The 12,938-nt window shown below is 41.0% G+C and overlaps 1 protein-coding gene across 1 annotated transcript in view; it reads left to right on the forward strand.

Moving 5' to 3' along the window:
* Window positions 1-582: 582 nt before the first annotated feature.
* Window positions 583-12,938, forward strand: part of LOC106935676 (citrate lyase subunit beta-like protein, mitochondrial) — a 42,069-nt gene continuing 29,713 nt past the window's right edge. Inside the window, exon 1 of the mRNA XM_015016254.1 lies at window positions 583-852. Within this exon, the coding sequence (XP_014871740.1) occupies window positions 583-852 (270 nt within the window). The remainder of the gene's footprint in view (window positions 853-12,938) is intronic.

Raw genomic sequence — 12,938 nt, forward strand, 5'->3', positions numbered from 1 at the left:
GCTTGAGATGTGGATCCCTGCAGCTCCTCCAAAGTTACCATGCACTTTTTGACTCTTAATAATGCTCCATGCCTGGTCTTGTAGTTTATGTGGACAGTCATATATTGTTTGGTGTGAATATGCTGTTTCCGTGCTCCGATGATGGATTGAACAGAGCTTTGTAACATGCCCAGAGCTTTGGACATTGTTTGAAAACATAAACTTCTCCAACATTTTCCCTGACCGGTCTGTTGTATTCCTTAGTCTTCCTGATGTCTTTTGTTTACTAATGCTCTCCAAGGAATTTTTTACAGCCTTCACAGAACAACACAACTGTATTTATGCGACTTGTTACGGCAACCCTGGATTTTATTAAGGGGTATCAGGGTAGGGACAAATGGGATAATTACAAATACAAACCACAGTTTTGTTATTTCATTTTCATTTAATTTTCAATTCACAGTGATGCAATACATTATTTTGAGCTGTCACATGAAACTCCACTAATATATACTGAAGTTTGAGCTTCTAACATGATGAAATGCAAAAAAAAAAAAAGTTGATGCTTTGATTTTTGTTTAGGTGTCTCACATTCACAAAGGTATGCCCATGTCCCTGTGCCAGTGTGCACTTACATTTGTATATATCTGTGCTGACAGGACGAACGGCTGGCTCCCGCCTGCAGTCTGGCAGTTGTATACCCAAGCATGCTGTCATCACCATCAGTCTCCCGGCTCCTCGCTGCGCTACATCCCCCGTAGGGCAGTTCTCTACTGCCCTGGCAATGATGAACGAAAATTGAAGAAACTGGCCTTGCTGGATGTTGACTGCGCCGTTCTGGACTGTGAGGATGGCGTGGCCCTCACCAAAAAGGTACAAAAAAAAAACAAAAAAACACCTATTGTGCCTCGCATAAATGAAAATCAGCTTGCTGTAAACGGGATAGCGGGGAACACACAAACACATGCTTTATTTTGTGATCTTGGCCTGATTTTAATTTCACCTCCCTCTGCCAGACAGGTGCTTGCTCTTAATCACTGAAAAGGAAAACTACCTAAGTGAGATGTTTAAAACGAGCACATTTCACCCCATTGTGCTTGCAGAAAAGCCCCGGGTGCCCCCCCCGCCCCCCCTCATCAGCCTTTTAAAGCAAGGTGACCACGTCCCACTGGGTGAGCAGTGGGAAAGCGCCAGATGCAGCAGGTTAAAAGCATTCTCCTCCGGCCCACTCAACCTCCCCATTGGCCCGGCTGAACTGCCCATGAAATCGTGATTGGAGCGCAGGATAAAGAGGCAGCCCAGGCAAAAAAAGTTAAACAACAAAGGTTTTTAAGTCATGATAATAAAGATGATTGATATGGCTGGAGGCTGTTCCTGTAGCAGACAAAGACAATAAGCTGATGGCCTGTGTGACTGACAGGCCAGAAACTGTGACCCTGCGCTGGTGGATCTCAGAGCTTCTGTCTTTATAATGTGTTGAAGGGGGGAAACGTGGAGGAGAATGCAGCACAGAAGGCGCCATGCAGGCTAGTGGAAAAAGTCTGAGGCTGGACTCCTGCCAAAACCGCTCCGGTCCAACCTACATATTTCGCACACTATAGCCCACACTGGCCAATCACTGTATATCCGACTGGATTTGGTGGGAATTATTATATATTTTGAATAAGACATGAATGATTTTTCTGAAAAGCCTTTTTTTTTTTCTTTTTTTTTATGTCAGCGATTAGCTGGTGGGTTGCACTTGTCACCCTGACATGTGCTGTTGCAATTGAAGACAAAAATGCATTAGCAACAGGGTAGAACCATTCCTTTTAAGATGGAAAATAATGTTCCTCAGCAGGTTTACCACTCCGTCTTCCACATGCAGCCCTCTGAGTAATGCACATCAAAATACCAACACTAACTTCAGGAAAATTGCATTCTACATCAGTGGTTTTTCTACCCAATAATCCCTTTACTTCCTCCTTTTCTCATTTTTAAACATCAGCACAGCACAGGGTTTTGCCACCGCATTGCTATTCGCCGTGTTAGCTTTCAGCTCGGTGTGGAATGCTTCAGAGCTACAGTATGTTTTCTTTGTTGTGCTGTAATTTGCTCCATAAATAAATTTGCCTTCCCCGCTGCCTTTCTTTCAATACTTTCACGGTATTGACATCTTTTTCTTTTGTCCTGGCAGAATTAGCTGTCAATAGTTGTTGGTTTATAGCGTTTCTTCCAAAATCAGTACCTTATTTGGGGCATCATACGGTGCCAGAGATTTGAATTTCAAGACATTTATCTTTCCTAGACGGAGAATTTTTGCAGAGGATTTATAGGCAGTTAAACTGCAGCCATTCTCCAGATTTCCTTAATTTTGGTAGTCATGAAACATTTAGTTTTTAGCCATATTTAAATGTTCATGTTTTAAGGACTTTTTCATTTAACTATGTAAAAGGCAAATATCACATTTTGTGACTGGAACACCTAAAAAATATATAATTGTTTAATGTAAATGAAGAGCAATCAACCTTTTTCATTGATTTTTTAAAATAGTTAAGCAATTTAAAATTCAACATTCGGCTCTCTCTAAATGGATTATGACATAATAAACGTCACCTGCAGTGCTTATAGAACATATTTAGACCCCTTCATTTTCCACACGTCCACATGAGGCTGATGCTTTTTACCTGTCAGATATACATGTAAGGTTTGCCTAAAAGAATGAGACATTTCGCTTAGTGTTTCATAGTATTTATCAGTCCCTCCAGGATTTTGATTGCTTTTTAGATCACAGATTTTTCTTTAGAAACACTTGGAAGATAATTTTTCCATATTTACAAGAGGTTTAAAGTGACTTTACATATGTCACAGAATGAAGACTTTTTGAATCATCTGGAGCTTTAATTGTTGGAAATGTCAGCTTTTGTTTTTTTTTCCCCAGAGGGAGACTTTTTTCACTTTTCTCATGTGTCAGATTGAGGTCTTGGACCAATTCAATTTTTGAGGGTATATGTTCAGAAAAACATGATGAAAACATGCCTTAAGTTTGACGTCAGCTGCGGTCTCTCTTCGTTTGGAGTTTATAAAATGAGAGCAAGGTGCACCCCTAAAGTTTGCAACATTTTCCTAGATATCCATCTGTTTTTCTACCTAAAAACATGAAAAAATAATGTCCTCAGTCCCTCCTCTCTTGTAAATGTGTTGTAAGTCAGTTAACTTTTAAAGTCTAACAAGTTTTGGCACATTTTTCTCCTTAACTTGATTGAATGGGTGTCTTTAGTAAATTGTGATGACAATCATTCACCAAATTCAATGCAAAGCATACTTTCTACTAAGCTCAGATGTTGTTAAATACACTTTCACCTTATCTGTGCTGACATATTTGCTGGAAGCTTTCCAAACAGACCTCCTAACGTCTTTTATTAAGCCAATGGGTCCCACTGATCGGTAAATGAATGGCAGTTCTAGCTATTACAATCTACGTTGCTCTGTGTGTATTCGCGCTGACACAGTGTCTACAGTGTCTAGCCTCGTCGCGATTATATTCACCATGACAACCACACAGTCCGCTCTGTGGGTTCGGCAAGGCTCACAAGGCCCTCGACAATGACTCAAAGTCTCGTAATGCATGTCTAATGGGAGAAAAGCACAGGCTTGGCTTTTTAAATGTCATCTTGAAGCAGTGTTTTAGACGAAGGCCACAATGGGCTGGGTGAAGTGTGAACTTAGTCGCTGCGTACGCATGGATGTCCCTTACATAGGGCCGCTGCTGCTGACCACCGCCGTTTTATTATACGTCCGCTAATGCATTCTATTCATTACTCGTCACCTTCACCTGAAAAGGAAGTTTATGAATTTAAACCAAAATAAAAAAGTACATGATCAGCCCTCCCTCCCACTCTATTGGAAGTTGAAATCTGGAACTGTGTGTGGTAATTGCCACTTTGACTCATGAAATGTCTGCACTTCAGATTGGCTGAAACGGTGAGTGTTTAAGTGGGTAGAGAGGTAAGACAGGGGAGTAAAGCCAGAGTTTGCTAACTGTCACTGTGGACCTGATGGGGAGGAGGAGGAGGTGGAGGAAAGGAAAGCAGGGGAAGACAAGGCTGACTGCTCTAACACTTTTACACATATCATCATATCTGTATGATCAGTGGGGTGGAGGAATAAGGAGGGCAGGTTAAAACCCTGGAGCGGAACTGACGGCTACACCTGTCCTCTCTCCTCCTCTCTCCCTTGCCGTCTTGTTCTCTATATTGCCTGTCTCCCCCTCTTTGGTGTCCTTAGGGTTACGATTGTTTATCTCTCCCTCCCCCCATGTTCCCTCTCCGTCTCGTAGTGCCCTTTGGTCCAGTATTCCTCCTGGTGTTCCTCTTTCCCCTTCTCCTTTCCCCACATGGGTCCCTCCATCCTCGATGACTCCCCCCTGCCTCCCTGCCGCAGAGAGTCTCTCCTAATCCCTGGAAGTTTGGAACTAATGAACTAACTGCTGAGCCGCTGCCACGGAGCTTGGTCCCAAACTATACTGTACTTCACACTCGATTTCCTCTCCAGATGGCATAGTGGCGCGGCCGACACGACGGGGAGCGCCTCTCACACACCAGCAAACGTACACAAGACGGGCACAATAGAAACATGCACACGCGTCTGTACGTGCTAACGCTCGCGCGAGCGTGCACACACACAGACACACACAGACGTTTGCACATAAAAAGCAGAATTGGTAAGAATAAAATAGAGATGGAGAAAACTGCGTGCAGTTCAGTTTAGGTACATTCAGACAACAAACGGCACCCTGAACCCAGCGTACCCCCCCTGGGTTTTCACCCCGGGTTCGCTACATTTCCTCGGAGACGCTGAGCTATTGGGTAGATACGGCAAATTAACTTCGCTGAAGTGTGAAACGTAGCTGCTTAGTGAAGTGTCAGTGCTCCAGCAGTGGACACTCAGCAGCTTTTTAAAGCTTTTAAATCAGGAAGTGTGCTTCAATTGTGGTAATGTAGATTTTTGATCCTGTAAGTAACGAAACACGAACCAAGATATGAGGTTAACAAATGACGGCTGCAGGATTTTGTAAAATTATTGAAGCAACTTGCAAAGAAATTGAAACGGATGCCAATATTTAGAACTTAGACCTATTGCTGATATTTTAAGCTGACACCGTTTGTTTTATTTTCCAGATATGATAGTGATTATTTCTTGTCACATTTAGACTCTGACTTGAGCTGAACGAACCAGTAGCTTCCTTTCCCTTCAGTGGTTCTATTCATGTTGTGGTGGAGTCATCTCAAGTGGCTACAGATTTGTTTTTGGTCATACTTAAGGTACTTTTTCTCAGTCAAAAAAAGTTGAGTACCTTCAAGAATTGTTTTTTTCAGTCCTAAATATTTATACATAAATTCATTCACGTAATCATCTCTTATTTCCCCCTCATATAACAGTATTCTTATTTTGATTACATTTTCACCTCACACGCCATAAGAACATCACAGAGGGGATGAGTTAGGCCATTACACAATACTTTAACTTATTAACCAAAATATGACTGAAAATATAAAGTTTTCCTTTCCTAATATTCAAACAATGGGCTGTATTTATGATGCCCACTGCCAGCATCGTATTACCAGTAGTGGTAAAATACCTCTAACAGTAAAGGTACTCTGATCCCAGCCATACTGTTAGATTAAGGAGCTTGTAAAAACCATCAATTAGTTTGTTTTCATTGTTTTAGCAACAACACTTAACAAAAGTGATAATTATCCATATCTAATCTGAATGACTAGCGAGAATGAACGACAGATTTGATTGTTGTCATGATTTATTACTGACACTTACAGTTCCTATAAAATAAATGCATCTTAAACTTTATTTTAACGTATGCTTTAAGTTGGCTAAAGGTGACAGAGGACCATTTGTCTTAGCTAATCTTCAAAATGGGAAAGACCTTTCTGTTCTGTAGATTATGATCTATTTATATAAAAGAGAAAAGTAAGGCTTAACTACTTTATTGCTACAATGTTACAACAATAATTTTTCAACATAAAATAAACACAGGCTAAATTTAGACTGTTTTTCTTTTTTGGGGGGTAAACGTACAAATTGTTGTAACTGTTTTCTATAGTTTTAAAACACCAAAAGAGTGATGCTGGCTCTCCTTTCATTTCAATTGTGATATTGTTGAAAGCAGAAACATTTTCAAACAGCTGAATTTCTCAAGCAAGCAGAATATGTAGCAAACTTCAGTTAAGCCAGCTGACATGCAGGGCGCAGCAACAGGTGAAGGGGGGACTACGGTGTGGCTCTTGCTCCAGCATACCACTAAAAGAACTTTAACATATATATATATGGTATGATGGAAAATGGAAGTTTCTGGAACAATAACTGCATAAACCTTGGTATAACTTGATAATGGCCCATACTTCCAGGAAGAGTAATACTTAAAAAAGTTTAACAACTTTGAAGCATATTGTTCAATAGTAGGTTTTAATAATACAGTATGGCATAAGCTGGTAACATTTTCTTTTTTTACACACAGCTTTATTAAGCTGTGCCAATAACTGTAATCATGACAAATATACACATAAGTAAAAATCAGAGAATACTCCATCAGGCATAAATTTTCTACATTACTTGCTGAATATTCTGTGGTACTTTCCTCCTTAACCGTACTCTTGCTGGAATGACTCCTTTATCGTGGGGTAAAAGTGGGCGGGGGGTGGGGTGAAAGTGGGTAGTGGGGGTGGAGGGAGGAGGTTAAAAGTGGTGTTTTCTGTGATTCTATATGCCCAATTGGACCATTTACCGGTGGTCTGGAGCGGGTTCTCTCATGCCTCCATTAAAAGCGGTTGAATGACAAACAGGTCATTGTTGTATGGATTACATTATTACAGTCTATTACCTTTGTCTGATTGTCAGTCAGCATGAGCTGTGCTGTATGCATGAATTGTGTCTGACACCAGAGATTTTCAACTTAACATAAATTATGCAGTCAACTGTCAATTGCTGCATGACCTCGATTCAATGCTCACTGTGCTTTTCCAAAGGACACAGAAAGCTTTGCTCCCTTCTTTAAAACCAGACTTAGTCAGGTACGGTCTTAACGGAGAGTGCTCCTGGGAAGTGATATTGCAAAGTTGGAATATGAAAGACATGTACAGTGCTTTGCAAAAGTATTCGCATCGCTTTAACTTTTTTCCCACTTTCTCAGATTACAACCATGAGCATCAGTGGCTTTACTGAGATTTTACGTTGCGGGTCAACACAAAGCAGCACATAAGTATGAAGTGGTTTTCAGTGTTGTATTTCTTTGTGTTGTGTCAGCACCCTTTGCTCTGATGCCCCTAAATAAAATACTGTTCCATTAACTACCTTCGGAAGTTGCCTAATTGGTAAGTAGTCAACCTGTGTGCAGTTTAAACTCCCTGTAAACCCAGCTGTTCTGTGAAGGCCCCAGAGTTTTTTTTTTTTTTTTTTTTGAGATCATTGGGGAGTAAATGACATCATGAAGACCAAGGAACACAACCAACTAGTCAGAGATGGGGAGATGATTAGATTATGAAACAACATCCCTGGCTTTGAATGTTTTGGTTAGCACCATTGAATCCAAAATCCGAAATTAGATTATCGAGCAAATGCAAACCTACCAAGATATGACTTTTAAAGCATAAATCAGTAAGGCAGCTAACCTGAACTGAAGAGATTTACAACAATGGCTCTCCAAATATGGTTTAGATCAAAATGTATTAATGTGTTAGAATGGTCAAAGGAAAGTGTAGAGCTAAATCCAGTTGGCAACATAAACAATCCATGCTGAGAGATGATACCCATCAAATTTGACTAAGAATAATCAGTTTGCAAAGACTTTACAAATATTATTCTAATGGTTAAGAAATACTTCAATAGGCTGGGCAACATAATTGCCATAGAAAATCCTGTATTGATTCAGGGCCATTAAAACAATTATGTCATGCCAGACTTTGCAGATTTGTATTTGTAGTAAAAAAAAAAAAAAAAAAGAACAGAGTTAAGACCCATTTATCATTTTCTTTCATACAGTTAGTACAGTGGATGGAAGTACACAACTACTTTGCTTTTGTGTATCACATCAAATCTCCCCAAAGGTGCATTGAAGTTTGTGGTTGTAACATGACAACATTTGAAAATGTTCAGTGGGTATGGATCCTTTTCCAAGCCACTGTAGATGAATAGACATTTTCCTTAAGTTTTTTTTTTTTTTTTTTTTTACTCCTGCCCGACACCTCACATGACCACAGAGACTTTAGAGAAACTCCCAGTTAGCCTGCCAAGATTCACAAACGGGATGCGAGCTGCTCAACCAGAAAATGGACTCCATGCTGGTCAGATCAGAAAGCCCTTCCAACCCGAGCTTTACTGTCTGTCAAAGTGTACGTGTGATTTTAGGTGTCATGTAACTACTGGAGACCTCATGGGGAGAGCACTGTGGTCGAACAAGAGGTCATGGGGCTCAGATGAGTGATGGCGAAGCTCATTTTAACGTGTTTCTGACGAATTGCTCGTTGATTCCGCGGCAACTTTTGCAAGTCTTTCTGTCAGTTCAAGTGTAATGAAATAGCAGCAGCAGTAGTAAGAAAAGGAATGAAAGGTGAGGGCTGAGGCTCTCCCGAACACTTCCATTATCCTGTTACACCCTCGTGTTTTCACTGGCAGCCATAACCCACATCATTCCATGGCAGTGGGCTTCTCAGTACACTCAACACCAGGGAGCAACTTATGCCGGAGAAGGGAGGGCTACAAGAAGAAGGGAGCATCAAAGAATGAGGGTTAGCACAGATGTGGGTGAGAGAATAGTGCAAAATAAGCAAATATCTCCTGTTTTGCAAGAAGTAAGAGATACTTGCCACCCCTCCGCCCCCCATCTCCTCGCTGCATCCGAGGAACTTTGGATGCATTGTGGGATTTGGAGAAAACACTTGAGGAGAGAGTCGATGTGGTGGCGGGAGTATTTAGTAACAATATTGAAGATGCTCATTTTTCAAATTCTTTACTAATGTAATGAATTGACATGGCGCGAGGTTTTGCAACATGAGAAGCAATATTATTTCTTGTTCAAGGTGATGTGACATTTTTCTTCTGCTGGACAGGAAACTATTACCAATGATAACTTTACAAAACTCCATTTTAGAAAATCCAAGCTAACCCTTTAAAATTACATCCACATTCCTGTCGGTACGCCCCCTGAGATTGTTATTGTTAATACTGCTTTTAGTTTTTGTGGAACAAGGTAAATTGATGCAAAGTGAGCAGAAATTAAATATTCAATTAACAAATTTCACAAGGTAGATGGGCATCTGCTTAGTCACTTCCCATTACAGATAGGACAAACTGTACTCCAAAGAGCATTAATTATACATTTTCATGCTTAACTAGCATGCTAACTGTGTGTAAAAACTGCTGCTTTCCTACCCAACCCTGTCAGTTTTTACCAACGCTGATAAGCAGGTATCACGATTTACAAATTTCTCCCACTCTCTATCCGATTACCCGTGTCTTCTTGTCTCTCCGTGACGGGATAACACATAACGCATTGTGCCTCCAACTGACAGATTGAAGGTCTGAGTCTCCTCCTGCTACATCTCAGTTATCAGCGTAGCTTGAATTAGACAGTCATCTCACTCCGGCTTTCTGGAGTGCAGCATGTCACTTGTCAGAATGCATTCACTATGACTTGAAGCCCGCTAACACGCACGTATGTATGTGCACGTGCATAGACACACACACACACTTCCTGACACGCATGCACTGACAAAAGAAAAACAAATGGTTATGCAGCAACAATTCAGGCAGGCAGTCTTCACTTGCAAGAGTCTACAGCTCATTTTAAATGGCATTGTGAGTTGCGCAGCAGGTAGCAAAATGCCGGTTCTTAAAAGGTACAAAAAAAAAGAGAGTGGAAAACAACCACTTTTACTGTGAATCAAGATTTCCAACTCTCTTTACATCTAAACAAATATGTTTTTTTTCCCCACTCTTGACACATGCAATTGTGGTATAAAGGCAGATGTTCAAAAAGAGTGACTCTGGATATTGGCTTTCAGAGGCAGTAATGATCAGCCACTTCTACTGTATTGATGACATGATGAATGAGACAACTCACTGATCCATGTCAGCAGGGTGTACAACAAGGTCATTAGGATGGTATTTGGAATGGATGAATGTGCTCAAATGTGCTAAAGAGAGAGACGAGGTGACAACAGCTGAAATGTGGAACTACCAGTGTTTGGGAATATCTGGGCTGTTCTAGCTAGCTAATGTGTTTAGCTTCTTTCAAAAGAAAGTTATGTGATCTATATACAGATGCCACAACCAGAAACATCAAGTACGAATTAGATCCACTCAGATCCTGCAATCCGAGTGGAGAATGAATAGAAGTGACTTGAATCGACTGGGACATCTACATGCAGATGGACAAATTCAAAATGGGTTAAGAGGAGCGGTGACTCAAGTTTCAGACTTGCGTTAAAGTTACTCTTAAGTAGTAAAAGTCAACTTTCCGACTGGATTTAGATTTACATTCCAAAAACTTATGATTTGAAACACTAACTGATTCATTCAGAAATTCTACATCTGTGGATGTTATTTCACTCTGCTGTTTTTCTTTAACGGATAGTGAAATGCAGTGAGGTGTTCACGTCTTCATTTAAGACAGGTTAGAGTTCCCAGCCTACAACAATGGCGCACGAGATGGAACACACTTGATGATAAAATGATTTAAGACATTAGAGACGATGTTTGACCTGCACTTGGAGGGGAAAGACTTGACACTTGACTTGAACTTCAGAAAAAAATAAATAAAAATTTGAATATCTCTGTGACTAATCAGCCAAACATTGCAGTGGTTAAAAAGTAGGCGATAAGGCAGAAGACAAATGTAGAAATCTCAAGCCACAACAACATTTAGAAGAAGAAACATGAGACGCTCCTGGGCATCTAAACCTTTAAACTGGAAGAGTTGATTAGAAGATTAAGGGCAAAAGGAGCAGAAATAAGAAAGTAGAAAACAGTGATCTTAGGACCTGACTTAGAGAGTTACAATACAAAACTGAGCAAATCTCAATCACTCCTTTGTTTAAGGTGAAACATGGATTCAGACACTAGAATTGCTGTGGGATAGAAATTTGACTAATGGCATGCAATCGCTGTTTATTCCCCTATTGGCTCATTAAAATATCTATATCACTCACCTCATCTCATCTACTTTGTATTCAGTGTATGCTGCACTTCTGGCTGCAAGGAGAAATGATTTAAATTCAACGTGTCAACTAAGTGAACTTACGCACATAGACTCTCCATAGGCAACGCTTGTTTCAAGCAGCTTGACAGGAGGGCGAGACATCCATGATCTGATGCTGAAGAGGAAGCCGGTCCTGCTGTGGACTGTACACACATCAGTTTGGACGTTCCGGTCTGATGTGGTGTCTACAAGGCAGCAGCCATGCTGTGTCACATATACACAGCACTCCGTAGGAACCTGAGCGTCAAGGCTCAGGCTGCGTGTTAAGAAGCTGCCCTCGCTCTCCTGGAAGGTCAGCTCTTCTGCACTTGAAAAGCTTCTCGTGTGCGTCTATGCGTTCCGCTGCCCCGTCCGCCTGGCTGTCTGCTCGCTCGCTCGCTTGTGTGTGTGTGTGTGTGTGTGTGTGTCGGCCCGTAATGATGGGGATGATGGAGGGAATCAAAGGGTAGACGGAGCTGACGTTGAGGTGGAGCTCTCAATGGGAGACCAGGCGATTGCGGAGGGAGCTTTGAAGCAACTTGTTGGATGGTTGTCCATTAATGTAAAATATCTTGCTTTCAAAGGGCTTTATTCAAGCTTGGAGTACAGGATACCTCCGGGGTCAAGGTATCTGGCAGAATAATCTCTTTCTTTAGGGGGAAAGGCAGATGAAGGGAAGGATAGTGCATCATCACCTGCCCGTTTCTGGTATCATAGATTCAGCAATTGAGAGAAGTTCAAGAGGCTATCCATATGATGAGTCTCACTTTACATGAAACAAGAAAGAAAATATTCACAGAGGCTCCCTTTTTGAAGTGGCAGCTTGCGTTACTACTGTCTCATTTGATCTGTGAATAGTATAAACCCTGTTTATTGATCTCATCTGGTCCTCTGTTTATCTTGTTTGGCTAAGGATCTCTGTGACTTTGGGCACACAGAGTGGTCTGTAGTTCTCACAGATCGGTTTTCCCCCCCTTTTGCCACGAACAGCGGAGGGACAGACAGAATTTCATCCACCAAGTAGCAGGTTTATGATTAGTGATTTAAGGGCTTCATAAATCGCCCCATCCGTTTCAAGTTACCTCCGTACAGTTGCAGGTCCTGAGGCCAGCAGCCAGACAAAGAAGGAGAGAGAAGGGCTTGCATAAAAGTCAAAGATCACAGCATACTCATCATACGGTGTGACGATCCCTCTCGTCTAGTTCAGCGATGGAAAAAGGGAGGCGTAGACGACACGGAGCAGTTCAGCCGCCTCGTGACCCCTGTTAAGTCTGGCTAAATCTTTGATATGTAGTTTGATACTGGATTTTATTGATACTGGAGGAGCGTTCAAAATATCAAGTATAGTTCTGCATTCCAGGAGATCAGAGCATAAACTGTTCAGTCCTGCGACTCCTGACAGCTTCCCCAACGCTCAGATAAAACTGAAGTCAAGTTTACTTTCATTCTCTGAAGTTTTTACAAGAGGCTGTGAACTGCAGTCCCTCCATGCTGCTTCCCTCCACGTATTTTCTTCTGTGCTGCCAACACTTGCATTACTTCAATGGTCAGGCCACCAATCAAAACACAGTTAAGATATTCTTCACTGATGCAAAACAATAAACACACGAGAATAGTTTCTCAATAATTTAATTATATATATATATATATATATATATATATATATATATATATATATATATATGTGATTTTTTGTATTTATGTAGACATATATATAATACAGATATAT

Source organism: Poecilia latipinna, unplaced genomic scaffold (genome assembly GCF_001443285.1).
Source record: "Poecilia latipinna isolate Pla-1442-1.1 unplaced genomic scaffold, P_latipinna-1.0 Scaffold1999, whole genome shotgun sequence".
Taxonomy (NCBI): domain Eukaryota; kingdom Metazoa; phylum Chordata; class Actinopteri; order Cyprinodontiformes; family Poeciliidae; genus Poecilia; species Poecilia latipinna.